Source organism: Paramormyrops kingsleyae, chromosome 6 (assembly GCF_048594095.1).
Source record: "Paramormyrops kingsleyae isolate MSU_618 chromosome 6, PKINGS_0.4, whole genome shotgun sequence".
Lineage (NCBI taxonomy): Eukaryota > Metazoa > Chordata > Actinopteri > Osteoglossiformes > Mormyridae > Paramormyrops > Paramormyrops kingsleyae.
The window spans coordinates 18,326,980-18,352,588 of record NC_132802.1 but is presented as its reverse complement, the minus strand read 5'-3'; the positions used below and the strand labels follow the sequence as shown (position 1 = coordinate 18,352,588).

Sequence of the window (25,609 nt, the reverse complement as noted above, 5' to 3'; positions counted from 1 at the left end):
AATTAAATGCACACTTCAACTCTCCTGTTTCCACCAATACTGTTTCCTGGGAGCTCTACAGGGTCAGTATTCATGGTCAGGCTGCTATAGCCAAACCTTTGGTCACACGCCAAACGTCATTTTCAGTGGTGCCATGGACAATGTGAAACATGCAATGTTCTCTGATAAGTCAATCTTCACTGTCTTTCCCATATATGGTAGAGTTATGATGAGGAGAAGCTCCAAAGAGGCTTATTACGTAGACCAGGGGTGGGCAGTCTTTTCTGCAAAGGGCCGCTGTCTATGCATGATTTTGCTGCAACTCCCTAATTAGTTTACTAAATAGAGGACTGATTGACTGAAGAGTCCTCACACCGAGGTTTGAACAGCTGACCTAAAGGTTATCCCTTAGGGGATAGGATTGCCCACCGCTGACCAAAACTGTCACTTACCCAGAGTATAGCACAGGGGTGGATCAGTAATGATTTGGGCTGCAATATCATGACATTCCCTGCTACCAAGGGCTACTGAACCATTCTGGAGGACTATGTTCACCAAATGGTGATACATAGCAATACATACAGAAAGACTGGTGATGGTGGTTTGATGAACATGAAAATGAAGCTGAACATCTCCCATGGCCTGCACAGTCAGCAGATCTAAATATCATAGAGCCACTTCAGGGTGTTTTGGAGGAGCGAATCAGGAAACATTTTTCTCCACAAGTTTCACATACTGACCTAGCCACTGTTCTGCCAGAGGAATGGCCACGGTGCAGGACTTGTATCTGTCATTCCCAAGACAAACTGATGTTGTAGTGGCTGCAAAAAAAGGGCCTGCTCCATACTAATAAATTATCATCTATAACCAGGTGTTTCAGTTTCACTGTCCAGCCCCGTATATTGAACAACATTAGGAATCCTCAGTTGTTCCCAATTAATTTTCTTTGGTTGCCGGCACAGGAAGAAGCTGGCAAGTAGAATCCCTGAAAGTGGAGGTACCTTCACTGGATTTACAATGTGTCCCTAAAGTCAGCGTTTACCATAGTTATGGGCTTCACCCTTGTGCCATGTGCCCACTAACATCTGTTCAGATTATGATCTGCAGGTTTCCCTTATGGAGGCCCTCTGCCGAATGACCACCCCCAGACAGAGAGAGGAGCTCGCCTTCTCCTGGTTCAAGATGGACTTCGTCATCACTGCTTTCCTTAAAATCAAAGACTCTGAATTTGAGACTGTAAGCAGGCCTATTCAGCAAAGAGAGCTTTCGTGAATTAAATACTGTAATGTGGATAAAAGCTGTTGTCTTGCATGACACAGCGTTGCTGTTCGTATGGAGACTGCCCTTTTATTTTGTAGGATACCCGCAAGTTTCTCAATCTGTTGAATGGTATGAAAGGGGACAAGAGAAGGTAATAAAGTCATTGAGTACTTTTGCTTTTGTGTTCTATCTCAAAGTTTTTCAAGTACCAGAGTGTAATGGTTTTTTTTCTTCTTCTATAGAGTGTACTCATACCCATGCCTGGAGGTGTTTCTGGGCAAACATGAGGTCAGGTCATTAAAATATTGTAATAATTGGTGTGTGTGTGTGTGTGGGGCAGATGTACATTACATTGTGGGGACACATCCCCAGTTATTTTGACATTGTGAGGACTATTTTTTCGGTTCCCCCAAGGGGAAATTCAACTCTGTTCTATGTTAATAGCTGCTGATGCCATCAGATGAGAACCTGGAGGAGTTCTGGGTCGACTTCAACCTGGAAAGTCAGAGCATATCCTTCTACTTCTCTATAGCAGATGAGGGGGCACAAGTATGGGCCATTTTGCTTTTTTCTCTCCTTCTCTTTATTCATAAAACTTGGGCTGCGACACAGATACGGATATTAGTTTGCTTTTATATTGAAAATCAAATTCTGCTGAGAATATCAAAAAATAATTTGAATTAGGCTGTGCAAATAATATGTAAAGATGCAATGTATAAACATGGTTTATCACTATCTTTTAGATAATGCGTGCAAAATACATAAAGTTACTGAGCAACAGCTAATTGATAATGTCGAAAACTGGTAATACAAATAGTTGACAATGAATTTTATCATGGAATTGTTGCATTTTTGTGGTTTGGTGCGTAAATCGGTTACATTTTCGGCTTAAAACACACAATAAAATTAATGAATACATTGCTTGACACAGGCAAAACCTAACTTCACAAGTAGATGTTCGGCGTGGAAGACATTATGGTAATTGTGGTTGTGAGTTGGTTACTGCTGATGCTGATTACAGTCCGTCATAATCGGATGTTTGGGTTTCCCAATAAATTGCACCAATACTGGAGAGACTATTTGATAATGCCAAGACTGTCAGCTTTGTTATACCGAACTCAGGTTTTTTGCTGTAAACACATCCAACATTCTAACTCATTTGTCACGACACCTTCCAAAGTGTGTGTACGACCAGAGCAAGGCAGAAACAGCCTCTGCAAGTTAGTCTCCCCATGGCAATTAAGGTGTTTTTGGCAGGAAATTCACGCCAGGCTTAAAAAAATAACTATGGCTATAGGGGTGTGTATTGCTACAGATATGACCATACTCAGAAGTAAAGAACATGGGATTTAGAGAGGATTCAGTTCATTATGATTGTTTTGCCCATGACCCAGAATAGGATAAGCGGTTACAGACAATTGATGAAGGAATGATTGTAATGATGCCGTGCTACTTTTGAATTTTTATTTTACGTAGGGTCTATTTATTTTTACACAATGCGCAAATAAGCATCTCTTAGGTTTTGTAATTCACACGCATCAGCAGACAGATTGCCTTTGGTTTACAACTGTTCCTAATTGTGTTTGCAGCTTTAATAATGACTAATTACAAGATAAAAAATTTCCTGCTGTACTGAAATTAACATTAGTGTGTTAAGTACAATCATTAGCAAGCTAAATATGGTGGAGACAGAGGGCTTGTCTGTAGAGGGTGGTTATTTTGTGTGTTTCCCTTAAGAAATGTTACATTAAAGCTTGATCAAGCTTTTTTCTTTGTTTCTGTGACATTTTTCACTTTAAATAGAGATTCTGTACATTATGTAAAGTAATTACAACTGTGACTTAAAACTACTTATTGATGTGTTCTTTAAACCCTGTATTTTGGCCCAAATAATCGATTACTTGATCACATCCACGATATACTTAAATGATTAATCAATTATCAAAATAACCTTTTTTCCAAGCCCTACACAAAATAGAGAATTTAGTACTAACATCTAGCACTGTTGCCCAATGCTCAGAAATGTAAAGGTTAATCTCACCGATGATTTAGTAAGTAGTACGTCTATAAGAAACATATGTGACTCAGCACCAGTTTTCCCCTTAACACTGGCATTTGTTTTTTTCAGGATGGTCAGTGGGATACAGTGTGCATCTCTGACAATGAGGTCCACCACTACACAGTTAAAGGTAGATGCATCCCACTGTACTCAATAAAATCAGTTACACTTCTGCCTTCAAATCAGTGGATTGTACCCACAGATGTGTATGCCTTTAACTTCAAAATGGAAAGGGTGGCTGTTATTAATTTAAAATTTTAAATTGGTACAGAATCTGAATTGATATGCGTGCTGGCCAGCTCTTATAGATTTCATACAAGAAGCACCCCTTTGTTCTCTTCTGCCTTCTTGGTTGTGCCTGTGATGTTTTTAGAGGAGGTCAATAGGAAGGTACTGAGGCTGTTACTGATGGAGCCACTGGGTCTGAGTGGCATAGAGGGCTCTGAGCTCATCATCCACTTCAGCGCTTCCCTCGACATCCTGCATGCCACGGACAGTGTGTATGGCTCTGCAAAGCATGCGGTACATTCTTTTTCCCTTTTATGAATGTAGATATACAGTATAGGCAGTCACGATGATGGTAGTAAGCATTCCCTGCATCCCAGCGTGTATATGATTATGTCAGAAGTAGTACTGTCGCTTAGTTTTACTGTTAAAGGTTGTTGTATAATTATTTAAAAGTCCCTTAGTGTCTGGCACCATGTCTTCAGTGTTGGGTTGTGTGTAAAAGCTTAGAGGTGCTGTCATTCTTGTGTTTCATCAGAAATTTGTCGGAAAGACCAGCAGCTCTGTAGTTAAGACCACTGTGCAGATCAGTCTTGATGACCGAAATTCTCAGGTTGTCCCTTTACCTTTTTCTTCACTTTTAAAGTGGCATTCAGTTGTTTTCTCAGAGGTCTCTGTCCTACATAATGTGAGGCACAAAGTGAGATAAGAGCTAAAGAAGGTTCTCTTAAATGTGGTTTTGTAACAAGCTGTGTAAAATGTAAATAGGCGGTCATTCCCGAGACTCAGCTATCATCGGCAGCCAGCATGAACAGGGAGCAGCCCCAAGTGTTGGAGAGCTACTCTACACAGAATGATGCACAGCCAGGGTCCCAAGAGGAGTGGGCAGGCAAGCCCTGTCTGATTCAGACATCAACGCCTCTCTTACAGGTTCCCTCCCGCATGGTACACTGTTACAGAGAGCTTTCAGAACAATTGTACCCCTGATAGGTGACCAGGGAGTGTGATGTCTCTTGTATGCAGACTGTCACGCCAGCCAAAAGGAAAGTGTCCAAGTCCAGCACCTTTATCACCAGTAGTTGCAGTCACAAGGTGGGCATGAGCCCCTTAACTAGCGTGCTGATGACGGGTGAGTGTCCCATTCCAGCCTTTTTCTTATTAAACCACTTGGAATCTACTTGTATCTTAATGTGCTACTGGCTTGCCTCATCTCTTTGGCAATAATATGAAATGGTCAAATTGTCTCACGCTGTTAATCCCAATAATACTGTCTATAATTTATCTTTTGACAAGTAGTTTGATTTTTGTTGTTCATTCAGCAACCCCACTCTCGAGGGGTAAGGTTAAAGCAGCACTTCAGATTGTCAGCTCCTCAGAAAGGAGGAATGATACCATCAGAAATCTGAAGATGAGCAAAACCTGTCACAGTGCAGCTGCTGCAGCCACACAGTGCCAGAGCAAAAGTGAACAGGCAAGATCACGGTCTTTCCAACACGCATGCACTACAGAAAGCAGTGACGACTCTGCTCTCTGTGTAAGATTAGTATCTCTGCACCCGATAAGCCGGTAGAGTAAGACTGAGTATTTCCTCTTTCAGGACAGTGTAGCACATCCCGCATTACAGAACAAGGGCATCAGGCTGGACTCCAGGCCTGTGGCTGTAGCCCAGAACTTCCACAGGGTATGTAAGGGGCCTTGTGTGGTTATAATTCTGTCTAGTAGTCTTTCCGTACATTTGGTTCTATTTATATATGGTTGCATATCTCTTTGGATTGGTGTATTTAGCTCTGTGTGTATCTGTGCATGTTCTTGTCAGCCTGTTTGTGTTTCTGTCTGACTTGTGAATTTTTGTTTTTTTCCTCTTATGTGTCTGTCTGGCATCATTCCCCCCCACCTCCCTGGATTGTTCGTAGAACATCCCTGTTGACAAAGTGGTAGAGATGGTGCAGGCCAACCTGGCAGCCCAAGGTACAACTTTCTATAATCTAAATCAAGAAATGATCTTATTGGTTTACTTTTGGCCTTTGATTTAAGTTATCTTTGTGTTAGAATGCAGTCTATAGTCAATACTCAGCTGGAGTGGACATTATGGTCTTTACTTTTCTGCAGGAGAAACAAACAAAAACATAGTGAGAGATTCTCAGTGTTCCAAAAAACCAGAGCAGTCCCTGTAAGTCTAGCTTTTATTGTTTCTAAATGGATTTTCTTCCGTGAGGTGGTGTTTGCTGCTAGTTTCTTTTGGATGTATTTAGAACCGTTCTCTATGGGTGTTGTCACACTAGCTGGCCTGTGCCGTGTTTATCTCCCAGGCTGCACATCCAAACAAACAAGGAAACCAGCTGGCGCAAATTTTCTGTAACTGAGGTGCTGCTTCCTGGTCAGAGGGATCACTCGCGTGGATTGCCTAAGCAGTGTGAAAGTCCTGTCCCCATAACTCAAACACACCTAACTGGTACTGCCCCGGCCCTTCCTCAGGCTCCACAACACTATTTAGAGTAGTGATTCCCAATCCGGTCTTCCGAGTCCCCTAGTCGGTCCATGTTTTTGTTGCATCCAAACTCCCTGCTAGATAGTCTACATTTTTGCTTCCAGCTCCCAGCAAAACATGGACTGCCTGTGGGACCCCAAGAACTAGATAGGGAAACACTGACTTAGAGGGTTCACTTCAAATATCCAAGATATCTCTCTTTTATCAAGCACCAGATCGGCAGCCTTCTCATACTGTGGAGATGCAGCAGAGTGTGGGAGAAATCAGCCACCAGCAGTTCCACACCCAGCTTACCCAGAGGCTGGAGGAGCTGCTTCAAGCACGGGAACAGGAGAGCCCTGCCAGCAGGAGAAGGCAGAGGAAGGCAGGAGGCCAAGCTGCACAGCAAGGCACAGTCCCAGGACCACATAAGACACAACAGAAACCCCTGAAGCACGAAAGCATGGGCCCCAGCAGCGGGCCAGAGGTCACCAGTGCAGAAAGCAGCAAACAGAAGGTGACTTACTAAGGTTCCAGTTTGTGTTTTTATGTGGGGCCGTCAGGTTGTTCTCGTTTGGTGTAAGGAGTAAAGGGGGTGAGTGATGTAAGCTTATAGCTTTGACCATAGAACCCTGGAGCATTTATAAATACATTTAGGTTTCTGATTCACAGATAAAATATCAATGTAATTGTCTTCTTAGGTGAGTGTTAGTATCTTCCATTGGTCAGTGTATGTAATTATATGCTGTTTACCCCCTTGTGTGTTGCTTAGGAAAAACACATCTGCTAAATAATTAAATATAAATGTAAAGTCTGCCACCTAAGAGTACCAGCAGTGTGTCCGTCCCGTTCTGTCACAGAAAGGTGGGTCGGCAGATCTCACAAGCCGCATGATGATGTTTATCTCCAACCGATATAAAAGCACTACAACTCCCTCTGCCCCAGTGTCCGAGCCTTGCTGGATTTCTGCTGGGACAAAGAGGTCAGGTCCAGAGTTACATACACATGGGACTTGTCTTGACTCACTTCATTGATAAGATACATAGATGCTTTTCTACATACCTGATTTTTCTTCTTTTATACATTTAGTGTGGAGAAAAGCTGGTCCTTTGTGCCAAAGGTCAGTACTTTCAAATATCAGTGAACTGTGTTATGTCATATTGCAGCAATGTGCTGTTTAAATCATTTAAATAATCTATTTTATGGTTATTTTAATGTGGCTTTTTTTGTTGTTCTTTTTAGTGCAAAGACTCAGATCCATTTCTAAAACCATCCAGTCACCTGAAAGTAGCGACAGGGCTACCTGAGTATGGATAGAAATTAGTTTTTTGCTTTGCATAATTGTGCAAAGACTTTTTGCATTTTACACATGTATTTGCTTCAGATGCTATTCTTGTGTCTTACGTAGTTCTACAATTGTTTTTGTCTTCTTTTGGCCATTGTTAAAAAGCAATGATGTGTATGATTTCCATGGGAGCACACCACAGACAAACAAGGTAAACATGTTGTTGCACCAACATATTACTTTGTCTTTCAGCATTGTACAGCTTTACTGTCTTTTTGTGCATCACTATTTTCAAAAGCAGGGACACAAGAAGCAGTCTAGCACGAAAAGCAGGTAATAACAAACTGAAAAAATTCTACTTACACTTACTGTAGCTTGATCAAATAGGAAATTAGCTTAACCTTGCTAAACATTTTTATACATGGATTATGGCTCCCTCTAGTGGATACAGTGGATTAGTTTAATGTTTAGGATCTATAGCATAACTTTCAATAGTGTGTAGTTATTGCTCTCATGAGTGTCATAGAGTGGGATGACAAAAATGATGTATTTAAGTGCATTCAGTCTGTGCTTTATGTGTGCATTACCTACTTCTTTTAAACACAAAATGGAAAAATGATATAGAAGCTAATAAATCACAACATGATCTTTAAAATAATATGGGACAATAAGTAAGTGTATCTTTTCAAGTTAAAACTAGTCAATACTAGTCTGTACCACCAGTCTTCTTGTACAATAATAGTGAATAACTATGCATTCATGGGCAAAGACCAGAGCTTGAGGGTGATTAATATATTTCTTTTGAAAGTACTTGCAGGGAGCGTGTAAGTGTTGTGGAAACATCTGTGAAGAAAGGTCCATCGCCTGTGAAGGTAACGTTTATATAGTTAGCCTCTCGGTGACCCAGTGCTGGATAAGTGGTTTTGTAGGAAGGTTGATAAATGCTAGCCTTAAATATGCAGGACTGATCTTTAGGGGTTTTTTCTCACTAAAATACAGGACTAGTCAGTAGTTTTAGTAGATCTGCTTGAAACTATAAATACTTGATCGATTAATTAAATTGTATATATTTGTCTGTTAACAGTAGTGGAAATTTGGCTTTATGGACTAATTAGTCAAAATTTGAAATCTAAGATGCAGATGACTCATGAGTTTGCAGTGTAAGGTTCCAGCCATTGAGCTTTTTGGAGACGTCATGGTCTGGTGTTGCTTTGCTGGTGATAGGGACAGGGAAAACCGATGGCAGTCTCACACAGCATGGCTGTCATGGCGATAGGGACAGGGAAAACCGATGGCAGTCTCAGACAGCATGGCTGTCATGGTGATAGGGACAGGGAAAACCGATGGCAGTCTCAGACAGCATGGCTGTCATCGTGATAGGGACAGGGAAAACCGATGGCAGTCTCAGACAGCATGGCTGTCATCGTGATAGGGACAGGGAAAACCGATGGCAGTCTCACACAGCATGGCTGTCATCGTGATAGGGACAGGGAAAACCGATGGCAGTCTCAGACAGCATGGCTGTCATGGTGATAGGGACAGGGAAAACCGATGGCAGTCTCACACAGCATGGCTGTCATGGTGATAGGGACAGGGAAAACTGATGGCAGTCTCACACAGCATGGCTGTCATGGTGATAGGGACAGGGAAAACCGATGGCAGTCTCAGACAGCATGGCTGTCATGGTGATAGGGACAGGGAAAACCGATGGCAGTCTCAGACAGCATGGCTGTCATCGTGATAGGGACAGGGAAAACCGATGGCAGTCTCACACAGCATGGCTGTCATCGTGATAGGGACAGGGAAAACCGATGGCAGTCTCAGACAGCATGGCTGTCATCGTGATAGGGACAGGGAAAACCGATGGCAGTCTCAGACAGCATGGCTGTCATGGTGATAGGGACAGGGAAAACCGATGGCAGTCTCAGACAGCATGGCTGTCATGGTGATAGGGACAGGGAAAACCGATGGCAGTCTCAGACAGCATGGCTGTCATCGTGATAGGGACAGGGAAAACCGATGGCAGTCTCACACAGCATGGCTGTCATCGTGATAGGGACAGGGAAAACCGATGGCAGTCTCAGACAGCATGGCTGTCATCGTGATAGGGACAGGGAAAACCGATGGCAGTCTCAGACAGCATGGCTGTCATGGTGATAGGGACAGGGAAAACCGATGGCAGTCTCAGACAGCATGGCTGTCATGGTGATAGGGACAGGGAAAACTGATGGCAGTCTCACACAGCGTGGCTGTCATGGTGATAGGGACAGGGAAAACCGATGGCAGTCTCAGACAGCATGGCTGTCATGGTGATAGGGACAGGGAAAACCGATGGCAGTCTCACACAGCATGGCTGTCATGGTGATAGGGACAGGGAAAACCGATGGCAGTCTCACACAGCATGGCTGTCATGGTGATAGGGACAGGGAAAACCGATGGCAGTCTCACACAGCATGGCTGTCATCGTGATAGGGACAGGGAAAACCGATGGCAGTCTCAGACAGCATGGCTGTCATGGTGATAGGGACAGGGAAAACCGATGGCAGTCTCACACAGCATGGCTGTCATGGTGATAGGGACAGGGAAAACCGATGGCAGTCTCACACAGCATGGCTGTCATCGTGATAGGGACAGGGAAAACCGATGGCAGTCTCACACAGCATGGCTGTCATGGTGATAGGGACAGGGAAAACCGATGGCAGTCTCACACAGCATGGCTGTCATGGTGATAGGGACAGGGAAAACCGATGGCAGTCTCACACAGCATGGCTGTCATCGTGATAGGGACAGGGAAAACCGATGGCAGTCTCACACAGCATGGCTGTCATCGTGATAGGGACAGGGAAAACCGATGGCAGTCTCAGACAGCATGGCTGTCATGGTGATAGGGACAGGGAAAACCGATGGCAGTCTCACACAGCATGGCTGTCATGGTGATAGGGACAGGGAAAACCGATGGCAGTCTCACACAGCATGGCTGTCATCGTGATAGGGACAGGGAAAACCGATGGCAGTCTCAGACAGCATGGCTGTCATGGTGATAGGGACAGGGAAAACCGATGGCAGTCTCAGACAGCATGGCTGTCATGGCACACTACAGGCATGCCATTGTGTCAGGATTATAGCTTATTAGGCAAGATAACGATTCAAAACACATTTTGTACTGTCGGTCACAGACTCTAGACCTCCATTATAGTGAACATATATGGGACTGGAGAGAAGAGTCAAACCAGGGCAACCCATAAGCGCCAGATTTCTGTGGGAGCAACTGCAGGAATGCAAGATTTAGAGACTTTTTTTAGAATGTTGCCTTGGTAGTCATTTTGTGTGTTTAATGTGATTACCATGTATGATGTAAAACATTAGAAAAAGCAGTTTCCTGGAAGGGTATTCAAATTTTGACTGTCAGTGTATATGATTTTTAAGTATCAAAAACTATGTCTCAGTTCAGATTTTGTTTGAAAAAGCAAGAGCAGATCCTAGCTTTATTTTTTGACAAACAGACCCAAAGCCGCTGTGTTAAAAAGCACCTGTTCAGTGACACCGACACAGACCACAAGACAGACGTCAGCTGGCTCAAGAATTCCACTAAGAAGCCCAGGCTAAAAATTGTACAGTACGGCAGGCAGAACTCCCAAAGATCTGCCCCAGCCGCAGGTACCACCTAGAAGTTGTTTTACATGCTACTGACCTCAATCAAATTCAATAGCAAAATCTTCTTTTTTGGCAGAAGGAATTTCACATTGTAGTCCTGTTTCCCTGAGTTTCCTAAGCTGTAATGCTAGTTCATTCTGTTTCAGATGAGTCTGCGGATTTACCTCGGGCACAGCCAAAGCCACTGGACTTGTTGTCCAAACCTAAAAAGGTAAATCTGGATAATCTTATTGAGGCTAATAAATATTTTTCTGTATGTTAACATGATCAAGGTCACTGAATTATTTTAGTTGTTTTTCCACACAGGGGCAGTGTTGCCGGCAATTTTTAAATGTAAATGTTTTATGAATCTCAGCAGTTTTAATTGCATTCTCAGTAGAGCATGGGTCTTATTCACAGGCAAAACTGAAAAGGAACAAAAGGGAAAAGGAAAACATGGCTCCCCCAGTACAGAGCAGACTGGTAGGTCGGCCCCAGAGAGCCAGTGCCGTGTTCAAGAGCTACAGAGAGCCATCTGACTTCAGCAGCAGCAGCCAATCAGAGGAGGAGGCACCCCAACACCCGCAGTGGCAGGTCCTCCCCGCCACCTTCTGTATGGCCTCTGCTCTTCATATGTACATTTACAGCACCTGTTCATTCATTAAAAACAAGTGTGTACTGACAGACACCACCTGTTGTGTTAAAAACATTTACAGTAAGCAGTGTTCCCCTGATATATGCTAGTATTGAGATATTTGTTTCTGTGGTTGCAGCCCAATATAAAGATGGTCGGCAGCAAGACAGAGAGGGCTGTGAAGACCACAAAGCAGTCGAGGGCAAAGAATTTGTCTCCTCCTCCTGTGAAGGATGGAACTGGGAAGCAGAAAGAGTCCTGGGCAGCTCGATTTTCAGCTACAACTTCCCCCCTTGCCCCCATCGAGAGGATGAGATGTAAGGCACACAGACTCCCTTAACAGACTGTTTCAGTAACAGCCTAAACAAATCAATAAGGTTTTATCTCACCTTCCAATGTATCCTGTGAAATGCTGAATCTACAAATATCAGAGTAACTGAGTATCCATTAGCAGTGTAGGAGTGGGATCTAATTAGTGTGAATTAAAAACACATTGGTAATATTTATGGTATCAGGACAATCCAGCTAGAAAATGTATTTGTGTATTTCATTGTGTGCAGGGTATTCATTGTATATACAGAGCTCCCCCGCTATCCGAAAGTAGAGCGTTCCTGTGAAACTTTCATAAGCTGAAGTGGTGTAAAGCGAAGAACCAGTTATCGTTAATTTATATGGGAAAAAATATTTGAGCGTTCCCAGACCCAAAAAATAACCTACCAAATCAAACCAAATAACACGTAAAACTTAACACTAAAATTAAATTTAGTAAAAGCTGGGAGGATGTGATAAACAGCCTGTACATAGTAGTTATAATGTATATACAGTGTAGTGTCTTGCTAACGTGTGCACAGTATCGAAGTAAAGCACAGATGCTGCACAGTATCGAAGTAAAGCACAGATGCTGCACAGTATCGAAGTAAGGCCCAATCCCATTTCTCCTCCCTTAGCCCTACCATTAGATTTCGAGGGCCCTCCCTTCCGAAGTTGACTTCACAGATCGTAGCCACAAGGGGTAGGGCTTGAAATCTTTACCACTCTCTTATGAGCTGCCTGGTTTGCTCGGGAGTCCCTGGAATAGTACAACATGCTTATAACACGGACAAGTCACTTTAACATTACAACATGATTATACCACTGCGTTTTCCCTAGAATATTACAAAATGACTAACACTGTCGATTTGTGGATTAGCAGTCCTTTGGCAATGGCATGCAGATTTAAAATTAAGCATATTGCCTGCAATATTTCTATAAAACATGCACACGTTTTGCATAAACAATGTGTTTAGGTTGCATAAACAATATGTCAGGAACAATGTCTTTTACATATTCCACGATTTAGAATAATACACTTAGAAGACTATTGCACGAAACACAGAAAACAATCGGGGGTGAGTTTCCCAAAAGTGTCGTAGCCAAGCCAAAAAACTACAATAAAAGGACTTTGAATGCTCTCTCTCTGAATAAATACGTTCTTAATTCTCTGACGGTTTTGTGAAACTCACCCCTGCTCGGTTCTTTTTCTATAAATACTAGAGAGATACTGCTCTGTCTCTACGCCCGGAATTAGCGATTTTCAGAAAATTGTTTTTGAAAAATTCAACCTCATACTCCGTTTCACTTATATTAAACTAAGATATTCCGCTAAAATTAGATTTTTTTGCAAGCGTATTTATAAAGATATGAGCTTCTTTCCCCACACTGCTAGCCATCTTTTCTTTTCTTGTTGTGGATTGCAATGCATTGTGGGAATTTTCTTCTTTCACTCGGTTTTGAGTCAGCATCTGAAAAATCTCAGTTTCGAGGGCTATCTTGAGGGCTGAACACCACTACCCCTCGCTGCTAAAAAGAAATGGAACAACATTACCCTACGCGGGTACGCGCAAAACAGAGGGGTCATGCTAAGGGGTAGGGCTAAGGATTGGGCCTAAAGCACAGATGCTGCACAGTATCGAAGTAAAGCACAGATGCTGCACAGTATCGAAGTAAAGCACAGATGCTCACACACAGTTCAAAGCAGTGGTGGCTTGACGCTAGGATGCTGAGTGTAGTTCCCAGGGAAGGAGCTTGGTGGCGCCACTCTCACTCCTCGGGGTACATTCTGCCTCTGTAATGACTCTCCGCAAAACAAACTCTGAGTGCCGTTCTTGTTTTTTCGGCTTTTTTCATAAGTGAAAATCCTATTCAGATTTATATATAGGTCTTTCATAAAAGCAAAGTTGTGTACTGCAGAGGAAACCCATGTAGCGAGTCCTCATTTTGTTTTGTCACCTGAAGCATCTAAATAGCCATTTCTTTACTGTACTCTACAGAAAACATAAGTAGGCAAAAAAAATCTTCTTGATTCAAACACCCCTTTACAGTGCCTGAAAAAGAATTCAAGCCATGACCTTTTTTCACATGACTGATTGTCACAGCCTGGGATTTTGATTAGTTTGACTGGAAACGTTTTCACAGTACTGGCCAAAAAAAAGAAAAATATAAACCATTAAAACATCTAGCCACTGAAATGTCATTAATATGTAAGTGCTTGGTTTTCCCACCTCTTGCAGTTATTACAGCTAGCAGTCTTTTTGGATAAAGCTCTATTAACTTTTTTCAATGTAATGGAGCAAGATTTGCAGATTCTGCCAGGTTAGTTGCAGAGTGACAGTGGGCAGCAGTTTTTAGATCTTGCCACAGTTCTTCAGTGGTGTTGAGATCAGGATTCTGAATAGACCACTCTAGGACATAACTGAATTGTTTTCTTTTTACGCTACAGCATTGTTGTTCTGTCAGTGTTATTTGCGTCATTGTCCTGTTGAAAGACAAGCTAGCGTAAGGTTTCTGGCAGAGGGGAGTAGGTATCGTTCCAAGATCTGTTTGTATACATCTTTAGGTCAATCCTGACAAGATTACCAATCCTTGCTGCTGAAAAGTATCTCCACAGCATGATGCTACCACCAACATATTTTACAGTGGGGGTGGTGTTACCTGACTGATATGCAGTGTTAGATCTACACCACACATTCTGCTCAGTGTTCAAGCCAAAGATTTCTAATCTGTTCTTCCTTGCTGCTTTTCTGTAAAGGCCAATGTTTTGGAGAGTTTTGAGCTTTGAACATCATATCTTCAGTCACCACTGACTTCTGCAATACATATCGCAGTAGCCTCTCTGAGAAGTGCTTGTTCTAGAACTGTGTTTAGAGGGGCTGTCTGACCAGCAGTTTCATATTCTTACACTTGTGTTTGATGCCAGCATTATCGTGCAATTAAACAGGGTATTTTACGCATGTAGACTAGCTAATGAAAACTGCAGTAACGTTGTTGTGGGTAAGGCTGTGAATTTGTATTTTCATGTTTTGATACAATGACCCAGGTGAAGTACATGATATTGTGGGTGTAATTGAACCAAAAGACGTTAGAATCTCACATTTTCTACAATCGGTAGTGACTTGTAGATTTTGGTTATGATATCTCTTGCTTTCTTGCCATCCATACTGAATGGCTTGATTTCTTTCGTTTATGTCCTTAAGGATGGTTGCACAAGAGCCGGGTTGCTTGTCGCGGCAGCCTTACCATTGGCAAGTTTTTCATAGTCTGTGTTTTCTTCCTGGTGACTAGTTCTCAGGTGTTGAATGAGCTTTGTGGTGTTGAAATTTCTTCCTGAAGGTCTCATACAATGCATTTCAGATGGCCTCTTCCTCAGATCTATACTTCTTGATAAAAAATATCTCTGATTTGTTTCATAAGCACTTCTGTCATTTTCATTGGTTTTGTTGAAAATCTCTACTGTACTGTTGGACCTCAGCAAAAGAGGGGGAATTTCTCCTCATTAATTAACTCTAAGAACACAGTACATCATCCACAGGTAGAGGTCACTAAACTGGGTGGGCTGGTAAGAACACAGTACATCATCCACAGGTAGAGGTCACTAAACGGGGTGGGCTGGTAAGGTAATGGCACTGCCCTTTTGAGCAAAGAAAGCCTTATATTTGCAAAAGTTATCAGTCATTTCTGCATCGCCCAAATTTGATCTTCACTTTTTAAATGTTTTCAGTTTGTTTCATTTAATTTGGCAGGATTTATACTGTTCTGTAGATTAGCTGGATTTTTATACTTTAATATATTGTGATTTTGGAATCTGAGACAATAAATATTAAAATTAGTTTTGTGGGCTGGACTTTTTGAAGAAGCTATAAATCTCAACCTTTGTATAACACTGTTCGGTAGATTACGCGGATGCCACCATTTGATGGTTGTAGGTGAGAACGTTAGTAATGCCCTGATTGCTGTACGGTATAAGACCAGGTTCTGCTTGTGCCCATCAGTGACTAACAGCTGTCTGTGTTGCAGCTGCGGATATGCCGATGTTGTTAGCAAGGTCTCCGATTAGTCCCCTCTGCTCCGTGTCCATGTCCCCTGTTGGCATGTCACCCCTGGAGACACCTTGCCCTGAAAAGGGCAATCAGACGGACTCTTTCAACACAAGCAGCAGAGACAATGTTGGCACAGAGGTCCCGTGCCCCCCCCAGCTCTCTTCTGTGGGTAGGAAGTCTAGCATCCCTCCGCTGGCACCAAGCTGCCCCTCACAGGTGACTGAGTCTCTGTTCTCCACTACTCAGTGATTGGACAGCACTGTAGTAAAACTGCTGACCGCTGCCCCTTTCTCTAACACCTGCCCATAGCCCCAACCAAGCCCCATCAAATCAGTCGTCAACCCCGTCGAGCCCCTGCTGACCTCAACGGCCCTGGAGATGTCTGGGCCAAGGTCTTGGTTGAATTGCAAAGTCCCAGAGGAGCAGCTGCAAGAGTCTGAGAACAGTCCTGTCTTGTCTGCCGCTTCCCTGAAGGACTCGCTGGTCTTCATGGCAACTCAGAGTCAGGGTGCACTGGAACTTGCCAGCAGCCCTGTTGTGCCTACTGGTGAACAGGAGGTACGGGTCTGATGCTGGGACTGTGATCACCTGTCCCTAAAATGTCATTTTTAATGTTTATTATCCGTATAGACTGGGTAAACCAGTCATACCTGTATTGAAGAGCACAACTGATCAAAAATATGTATTATGTACAGATATGTATGTATTATCCTAGTCACCCTGGACAAGATTCCAAGCCGTCACTGGGCACACATTACGGGAAATTTGGTTCTTACCTTAGGATATGGACATAGTATTTTTTTCCCTGTTTACCACATATGCTGCTGTATTCTATAAAGCTGAACTGAAAGTGAATTATGTAGGGCAATAATCCAAGACACCAAGTAGTTATACAACAGGGTGCCTTAAAATCAGAATCAGAACCTGTATTGTTCGGCAAGTACCAAATGTACAAGGAATTCCTCTTGATGCCGGTGGCAACACAAAGAGATCCACAAGATAAAAGATACATAAGAGATAAATGAAAATAGAAATAACATAAACAAGCATAGTCAGAAATAAGAAATGGCCAACTCACAGGCCGGACTTAAACCCCATTGAAAAAATATCTTTGTTGTAGCATTTCTGTAAGTCATAGTGGGCTAGAATTCTTTTTAGAATGAATATAGAGACTGGTTTTCCACTAGTATGGCTTGGTGAGCACTGTTGAATGTCAATTTAAGTCGTACAATTCTTCAAAAAAAGTATAATCTCTCTTTCACTACACCATACTTGATTCCTTTCCTGAGAGGTCTCTCTTTAATAATTTAATAGTTTTGCAAAGCCATTCTTAGATTTACATTCAGAGTCTGAAATGTGAATAAACTTGTACTCTGTGTGTTGATGCTTGTTGACATTCAGCTTTGTTAGACATTCATGTGTGAAGTCTTAGAGGAGTGCTAACATGTGGACCTGTGTTGGTGCAGAAGACTCCTGATCCGTCCTCCAGGCGATCCAAGCCTGTTCAGTTTAACGAGCATCAATCAGGTAAAGAAAATTTACATTAATGTAATTACATTTTCTTTATGTAAATTAATTGTTGGGCCAGCAGCATTTTATCATATTTCACATGTACATAGTCTGATATTTTACTTTAGAAAGTGTCATGCCTTACCAATACATCAGCTTAAGTACTTTTCTTAAACTCCTTTAATGGTGTAAAAGGGGGGTTTTGGTTGGACTTGAACTTGCAGACAGGTGTTCTTAACTACGCCGCTGACTGCTGTCTTAAATAAATTTAAAGCATGAAACTTTTAGAAGGGGTGTCTGTAATACCCCCAGGGGAGCCGCAGTGACCCCCCCCCCCCCTCGCTCTTCCTGCTGTGCAGGGCCCTGTCTCACTCTCAAGCGCCGGGCCTCCCCTCCTGGGTCCAGCAGCTCTGAAGAGCGGTGGCAGAAGAAGCGTGACAGGCTGAGAGACTGTGGTGACAGGCTGAAGCCTAGGAAGCTGTTTCAACCCCAAATGAGCCACTTGAGTGAGGAGATGTGTTTGCCTTGTGTCCTGACTCACTGCCAGTGTCAGGACCCTGACACCAAATGCAAATTCTGTTAAAGGAAAAATCAGAGAAGATGTAAAGAAAATTACAATTCACTCCAGAGAATGTAGTTAGAGTTGCCGCCCATCCTATATATTACAGCATTATCCTACATTGAAATTTTATCATTGAGTACAAGGGTGGGGGGGATTGTCCCTTATTTATTCAGATTGAAAGTGACATCTCTAGTTAAAGTGTACTTGATATTGCCCCTTCATGCCATTTTTATTACTTCTCTCCCATCTAAGAAGTTGCATCTTGTTTGGCAAGTGTAAATCTGTCAAAGCCTTACATCTCTGGCACCAAGGTTTGTGTCTCTGCCTTGGCTCCATTTTTGTTCAGTTTGCGTGTTCCCTTGTTGCATTTTGGGTCCTCCAGGGTCTCCTGTTTCCCCCCACAGTCCAAAAATATAAGTTGGAGTTACCAAATTGCCCATAGGTGTGCATGTGTGAATGATTCATGTGTAAGTACTGTATGCCCTGCAGTGGGTTGGCACCCCATCCTGGGTTGTTCCCTGCTTTGTGCCCATAGCCTTTGGGTTTGGCTCTGGAGCCTCCGCGACCCTGGAAAGGACAAGCGGTTACAGACAATGGATGGATGGGTGGGCATTCTGTCCAAAAAAATGCTTTCTAGCCTTGAAAATATATTTTCTTGCGCTGTTGACTGCTGGGATGAAAGTTAAATCGTTCAGTAGGCTCTTCACATGACTTTTTCTGTGCAGTTTCCAAGCACACAGGCTTTTTTGTCAGATTTTTTGTCCCTGATGTTAAAATGGGTTTTAATATCCACTAGGTCTCATTTTTTTTGTCTTTCACCCCATCAGCCTCAACGTCTAGCCAAATGGGACCAACACCTCCAAAGGTTCTGGAGAACACCTTTGAGGGGGAAAATGAGGAGAATGAGGAAAGTGGTTTTGGAAAGGCCAGAGGAGCCCTTGGTGTACAAAGGGATCGCACGATTAACACATACATAGGTACAATCTCTTCTATATAATATGATCCTCACCTTCCACTTCTTGTTCCTCTTTCCAGTCCTCAGTCCCAAGTCCCATTCCAGAAACTCTAACTTACCTAGGGCTCACTGACATTCAGATATACAGTGGCATTCCATTTCAGAGGTCTCAAACACTACCTCGAGCCACGTTTTCTCAACCTTTCCAACCACGATGCTTGGCTATTCATCATTTATCATGTCAGTGGCCTGGGTGGTTCCCCTCCTTAAATTTTGCCAACCTGGTTCCCTCTCACTATATTTCGTGAATTTTCACCCAGGAGTGATTGAGTTTGCGTCCATGAGACGCCCCTTTACCATGTTTCTCTGCATCAGTTTCACAGCCCACCCCTGGCTTGAGAAATGCATCCCTAAGAAACCAATCACATACTTCCTTAACTCAATAACGGATTCATATAAGCTGTGTCCATGTGCACCAGATGAAGCCATGAGTATTTCTGCAGACGGTGTAAGTGAGAGCTGTGAATGAGTCCGAAATCAGTGTAATTTGCGTGCTGCCATAACCATGTCGCGTGGGAGTGCTTTCCAATGGTGTTATGAAACCAGACGCCTGTAGAGAAGCGTCACCATACTAGACACAGGAAGCTTGCCTTTATCAGGGACAGATACAAAAAATACACATCTTTTTTCCTCATAATTCCCATTATGTCATTTTAATGAGCAGAAATGTTACAGACGAATAAGGGACCGGAACATCATAAAAACATTATAGATGACATACATATGGCCTTAGTCTGTCATCTGGAATTCTTATTTTATAAAATTTTCTTGTCTTTCTAACACGGTTAAACAGGCACAGGCATTACATCTGAAGGCCTCATGCAATGGACCTTTAAGACTCAAAGTCAGTAGTCAGCTACACAGAAGATATTTAAGCATATTTACAAGTACTGTGTTGACATGGTACTTCGAATCCCACTGCAAGAAACCTTCTACATGCTTATATTTCTGATAGATTCCAAGTAGCAACCAGGGTAAAGTAGACAATCACTCTGTCTATGGCGTCACATCAATGCCAGAACTAGAAATGGACAAAACACAAAGGGAATAATATAACTTTTAATAATATAAGTTTTAACATTTCGGATGCGTGAATCAGAAATCCTCTCCAGAGATCCATTGAAGAAGGGAGGTGTGTGAGACTGCCTGTCTCCTGGCAAGTGACATGGAGGTACACTCCATCTTTTCATCAGTGTCCAGCTGCTGGGAGGACAAGGTGGACACTGAGGACCTGAGCCTGCAAGACCTCGATGGTACCCAGAACCTCGGATCCGCTTGCCACCAGCTTAACTCTGATTTGCAGAGAAAATTAAAGGTAACCTGAACTGCTTCCACCCTTTTAATCCTACCTTCTCACAAAAAGTTCATTACCGCACATCAATTTACATTTCATTTTGGACTCATACTTTGGAGTCAAGTTAGAATTTATAAATGTGCTAGCCTGAGCCTCTGTACCCTTGTAGAATCACTCTAGGAGAATGAGCCTCTTTTCCAAACAGTCACTGAATATGATGCAGCAGCACGTTTCCACAGCCTGTGTACAGGTGCATCAGTACAGGTGAGCTGCCATTATTTTCCTCCAGTACACATCATTCAGATACAGGTATCACAAAGTGCTTCTCTTTCTACAGGATTCGCAGTCTAGAGAACATCAAAGCAGATCTCTTACAAGAGATACGGAAAATGGAAGAGGAGGAGTCCACTCTGAAAAACATGGAAAAGGAACTGACTGTATGCTACTAAGCTCTTTGGCTGTAAATTGAACAGTAGATAATCACATTTACATAATGTAGTGAACAAAGGGTTTAAAGAAATGATACACTGAAATATGCACAAACATAAATTGTGTGCAAGGTACCTGAGATGGGGACTCGAGTTTGTGACTCGGACTTGAGTCGCACTTGAGTCGCTCTGAAATTGACTCGACTTTAATTGACTTGACTTGCAACTCGTTACTTTATGACTCAAACGCAACTGCAACTTGTTTGATAGTGACCAACAAGCTTTTTCTGTTTTGCCACTCTGACCCGATCTGACAAAGCGTGGGATATTCTGAGTGTTATTCCAAGGCACCTCTTAGAAATAGGCATCGCTTAACTTTTGGTGTGATTTGTGGTCTGGCTCCTACACCGTTGATTGTTGTTGCCAGGTTAACACCCTCCTTAGGCTATGTTTGTAACTGTTTTGCTCAGTGGACGTCTTCAACATAATGTTATTTTTGAGAAAGTATTAATTTTGAAATCTACATTAGAAATGTGTTTAGGTTCTTAAAAAAATTTTATTCCTCCAAAGGCATTTTAAATAGCGATTACTTTGAAGATGGATATAAGCCTAAGGTACCATGAAACAGCAGTTTTTGAACTATTCAAGTGGTGATTCTCATTTAGTCACATCAGTTACTAATAGAAAAAAACAAATCGGCAGTAAAATCTTTGGTAAATAATGTCAAACTGGACCCACAATGCAGACTTGAAGCTTCACTAGGACTCTAATTTTGTGACTCGTGAACATCTCTTCAAGGTACTTATTTATGCACAATCTAGATACAACTTCTGTGGCAAAATGCTGCTGCAAATGGATAACAATAACAGCTTAAAGAGACCTTATCGATAGTATCATCATTGATCATGTTATACACAAAGAGGAAAAAACAAGATGCTATTGTCACAATTAAATTGAGCTTATCTCCTTAGGTTTATTGGGGTAAGCAGTACCAGGCTTTTCGCTCCATCAAGGAGAAAGATGCGCACAGGTATGAGTATATCTCTTAGACAGTTAGGGAAATCGGTAGATCCGATTTTATTGAAGTAGACCATGACCAACTGTTCTGGGTTTTTTGAAATCATCAGTCTTGTTGCTTATTGAATTGATTCTCTTAAACCTCCTGAAGTCCCTTTGCTTTCAATTGAGGGTTTTGGTGACCACATGTTAATCTGACCAGACCTCCTTTTCCACGGCCACATACTCTAGCTTCTCCTGGGCTATTCCAAGCCAGCTAAGAAACATATAGATCCTCAGCAGGTCTCCTGGGTTTTCCACATGGCCTCTGGTCAGTGGCACATGCTCAGAAAAACTCCCTGAGGACGTCTCCAGGTAGCATCCTTATAAGATATACTTAATATGTCAGATGGCTTATCTAGACCTAAAGGAGCAGCATCTGTATTTCAAGGCCCCATCCAGATCTCTGAACTCTTCACACTGTCACAGAGATTGAATCCTGGAACCCTGCAGAGCAACCTCATTTCAGTTATTTGTATTTGCAGTTTTGGTCTTTGGATCATTACACACAGCTCAAAACCATAATTCAGCATCGGGACATAGAATGGCTGGTGAACTGCAAACCTCAAGTGATCACTGTCATCATCCAGTACTTTCAGTACCTATTGACAGATTTCATCTACCCCTCGAACTTTTCCACTATGTTTGTTTCTCACTACCATAGCGGCTTCAGTGAAAGATTGTGATCCACCAGAAGTCTCTAACACTGCCTCCTGGTGAGAGGGCATGTTCACCAAGTTATGGAGTTTTTTTTAAGTGTTGTTTCTGCTACTCATAGTTGATCAGCACTTTCCCACCCTGGCTGAACATAACCTGAGCAAGTCCTCATCTCCCCATCCTGAGGCATCATCTTTGGAGCTAGCTAGTAGTCCAAACTGTAGTGCGTCCAAACTCTTCTGTTAAATCTTCATTTCTGAAAAAATTCCTATCTCATATGAGATATGTAGTTTAATGGGCCTTGCCTGTTGATAGTGGCAAAACAAAGATTCTCTTTGTGGGTTGCAGTATCGGCAGTGTTTGATTCTTTAGAATAATTCTTAGCAGGCATGTTGAACTGAACAAAAGACATCCATAGGCTTCTTCAGATTACCTTCCGCAGAGTCAGTGACATGTCCAGGTTCTATTGGTATTTTGTTTCCTGCAGCCACCTCCAGGTCTTGGCTGGTTTAACGGTTATAATGGTGGCTGATTACGCAACAGAACAGCAAACTGCTGCTTTATATATAACAGATATTATAAGTAACCTTATTTGCAGGTTACCTTCCTGAGTTTTGGTTGAGAAAACTTTTTAAAATAATTACCAGTATTTTTATTCCAGGTCATGCTGTAACACAATTTTTGGAACAAAAAAAATCAGTTTCTATGGGAAACACATACGTACGCTTCTTTTATTGGACCTCGCCTAGATGATGTGTTGACCCTGTACTTAGAGTTCAGAATGACACGCTTTTTGCGTCATTGTCCTTTTTCTGTCTTTCCTCTGGTCGGGTGTCCTCATTTTCATTGCTGCTCTGTTACACTGTTCATTCACCCCTCTCATCCAGTTTGTGGTTTCCTGTCCGCCAGGCTGCAGCATCTGAGGAACACATTCCAGGCTAATGGGTGTCATGGTTTAGAGAATGAGCACCGGATCTTTCATTCTGAGGCGAGTCTTACAAGTTATAATGCCGTCAATCCTATATGTGTGTATACAATTTCCAAGATCTCACAGATCCAGAACTATGCACCTTTTCTCAGACTGTCCAATAACTATGTATAACCAGAGGTTAGTGTAAAAATATTTTACACTAAATAAAAATATTTTTTACACAGTTAGTGTAAAAATATTGGCTGGTACTTGCCTTCACTAAGTGAATCTACAGTATTAAGTAAAGCATGGAAGAGCGCATTCCATTGAAAATTGCACTGTTGAATCAATGTTCTTTCATTTGCTGCTAAACTTAAGTGCTGCTTTTTGTTATCAGTCATTCTATGTCCTTGACAAGGTCATGTTGGACTGCCAGGCCTACCAAGCCATGGAAACCATGGATGTAACCAAGTGGAGAAAGTGAGAAAGGTCTAACAGTTAAACATTAGGTGGACAGTGGTGAATGGTACACATCCCTCTTTCTGCAGCCTTTTCCTTTGTGTTTGGCCAGGTTCTATATTTCCTCCAAGTAGGACAACTGTGACAGAACCACAGAATAACTACTTATGGCTGGTCAACTGAAATCAGTGAATTCTGTGTTTGATGTGATTTGTCTACACCCGCTGTCTCCTTTCAGGCTCCACGGGGCTTCATTATAGAGAGGGGCTGCCTTCCCGGCACGCCATCCGTCGTCCTCCCCAAACCCAGAGTCTTTTACTGCTTGACCAGATATTACTGTAGTGTTTGTGGTATCACTGTATTACTTCTTCCAGTTCACAAACAGGAGAATCCAAACAGCAAGGCATCATCTCAGCATGCCCGTCAGCGTTCAGAAATCAAGCATCCAGGGCAATGGTCTCTCGCTTATGTTTTTCAGATATGCTTGATGAAGAAAAACATGAAGTCCATACAAGATAAGCTCTTCAGGGACATGGTGAGCAGAATTGAGAGTATCGGCGGGTTCTGGTTTGTTAGTGACACTTTTTAAGGGTATGTTTTGTTTGCAAAACTGAGCGCCAGTAAAGCTAAAAAGCTCAATGTCGGTTTTAATAAAGGCTTTGTTGACAGGTTATGTTGATACAAATTGCTTAGTCAGTGAGTATTTTGGTGCCTGTTTCTATGAAATGTATCATGTATTTATCTCATTTACATCCTCCAGCACAAGGAAAGTCTCTTGAGTGTTCACAGAGCGCTTCAGGCCTGGTATCTGCCTGGAAGGGTGGGACTTTAACTCCAAGAGGACCTAGGTTTTCAGCAATTTTTCATATTTTTACATTGTTGTCTCTGCTGTGTAAATGTGGGAAAGAAGAAACTTCAATTCCCCAGTATTGTTACTTGATTCAATTGAGAACATTCACTAAAATGAACATTTGAAGAAATATTACTTGGTTTGAAATCTTTTAAGCAATTGTAAGAAGCTACAGTTATTGAGATCTCTTGCTGTGTTTGTCTTCTGTTCAGTGTTGGTTTTAGAAATAGTTCAGTGAATTTAGGGTGGTTGTTTTTAATCTTAATATGGTTTTATTGAATAAATTATCTCTGGTATGGCATTAGCCTGTGCTTTCTTGGAGAGGTCAGCTTACACACACCCCTTAGGTTTTTGTTAATGTCCTCAGCTGCACATGCAGAGGCACTGAGACTTGTGGCCTGTGTGACACAGGGACAGCAGAGGTCCAAACTAGACATTTCTTCTTCCTGCTAACCTACTTAGTTATGCTTTACATTTATTTATGCTATAATGTTATGTTTTATTTATGAAGTACACAAATTATATTATTCTCACAAATCACTAAAGGTATTTTATTTCTGTGATCAGGAACAAAAGTAATTTAGTAAGTTCCACACAAACGAAATTCAGTTTCGCCTGTGTAGCTATCATTAGCTATCCATCCCTCCGTATTTCAGTAGCTGCCTTATACGGTGCAGCATTTGGGGGGGGCTGTTATTGCCCATCCCAGGCAGCATAAAGCTCAAGAAAAAACCTAGTTGGAATTTAAGTTGCTGGCTCTGACACTATCTATTTTTGAGGAATTTCAGCCTGTCATGGTCAACTGTTGCCCACGTTGTGTCTCTGAGGGTTGTTGCATTGATGTGGGTGGGTTTTTTCATCCAGAAAATCTGTTACTTTAGTAATTGTTACCATTTTTCAGTCCTATAGTGCTAAGGCCTAACGCCTGTCCTGCAACAGCTAAAATACATCCCAGTATTTCCCCAAAGAAAA

The 25,609-nt window shown here is 42.2% G+C and overlaps 1 protein-coding gene across 1 annotated transcript in view; it reads left to right on the top strand.

Moving 5' to 3' along the window:
* sycp2 (synaptonemal complex protein 2) overlaps positions 1-24,938 on the top strand; it is a 28,361-nt gene extending 3,423 nt beyond the window's left edge. The window contains exons 9-46 of the mRNA XM_072713787.1: positions 942-976; positions 1,073-1,215; positions 1,338-1,390; positions 1,482-1,527; positions 1,684-1,788; positions 3,368-3,428; positions 3,672-3,820; positions 4,062-4,136; positions 4,292-4,453; positions 4,547-4,652; positions 4,843-4,994; positions 5,121-5,204; positions 5,437-5,491; positions 5,633-5,693; positions 5,833-5,975; positions 6,221-6,507; positions 6,851-6,972; positions 7,080-7,110; positions 7,233-7,297; positions 7,441-7,486; positions 7,574-7,608; positions 8,084-8,147; positions 10,779-10,932; positions 11,076-11,140; positions 11,329-11,502; positions 11,682-11,859; positions 15,875-16,113; positions 16,207-16,455; positions 17,364-17,424; positions 17,766-17,912; positions 18,796-18,945; positions 20,177-20,298; positions 20,447-20,541; positions 20,615-20,714; positions 21,677-21,735; positions 23,328-23,406; positions 24,266-24,322; positions 24,548-24,938. Coding sequence (XP_072569888.1) covers positions 942-976; positions 1,073-1,215; positions 1,338-1,390; positions 1,482-1,527; positions 1,684-1,788; positions 3,368-3,428; positions 3,672-3,820; positions 4,062-4,136; positions 4,292-4,453; positions 4,547-4,652; positions 4,843-4,994; positions 5,121-5,204; positions 5,437-5,491; positions 5,633-5,693; positions 5,833-5,975; positions 6,221-6,507; positions 6,851-6,972; positions 7,080-7,110; positions 7,233-7,297; positions 7,441-7,486; positions 7,574-7,608; positions 8,084-8,147; positions 10,779-10,932; positions 11,076-11,140; positions 11,329-11,502; positions 11,682-11,859; positions 15,875-16,113; positions 16,207-16,455; positions 17,364-17,424; positions 17,766-17,912; positions 18,796-18,945; positions 20,177-20,298; positions 20,447-20,541; positions 20,615-20,714; positions 21,677-21,735; positions 23,328-23,406; positions 24,266-24,322; positions 24,548-24,619 — 4,081 coding nt within the window. The 3' untranslated portion in view covers positions 24,620-24,938. The remainder of the gene's footprint in view (positions 1-941; positions 977-1,072; positions 1,216-1,337; positions 1,391-1,481; positions 1,528-1,683; positions 1,789-3,367; positions 3,429-3,671; positions 3,821-4,061; positions 4,137-4,291; positions 4,454-4,546; positions 4,653-4,842; positions 4,995-5,120; positions 5,205-5,436; positions 5,492-5,632; positions 5,694-5,832; positions 5,976-6,220; positions 6,508-6,850; positions 6,973-7,079; positions 7,111-7,232; positions 7,298-7,440; positions 7,487-7,573; positions 7,609-8,083; positions 8,148-10,778; positions 10,933-11,075; positions 11,141-11,328; positions 11,503-11,681; positions 11,860-15,874; positions 16,114-16,206; positions 16,456-17,363; positions 17,425-17,765; positions 17,913-18,795; positions 18,946-20,176; positions 20,299-20,446; positions 20,542-20,614; positions 20,715-21,676; positions 21,736-23,327; positions 23,407-24,265; positions 24,323-24,547) is intronic.
* The last annotated feature ends 671 nt before the right edge of the window (positions 24,939-25,609 follow it).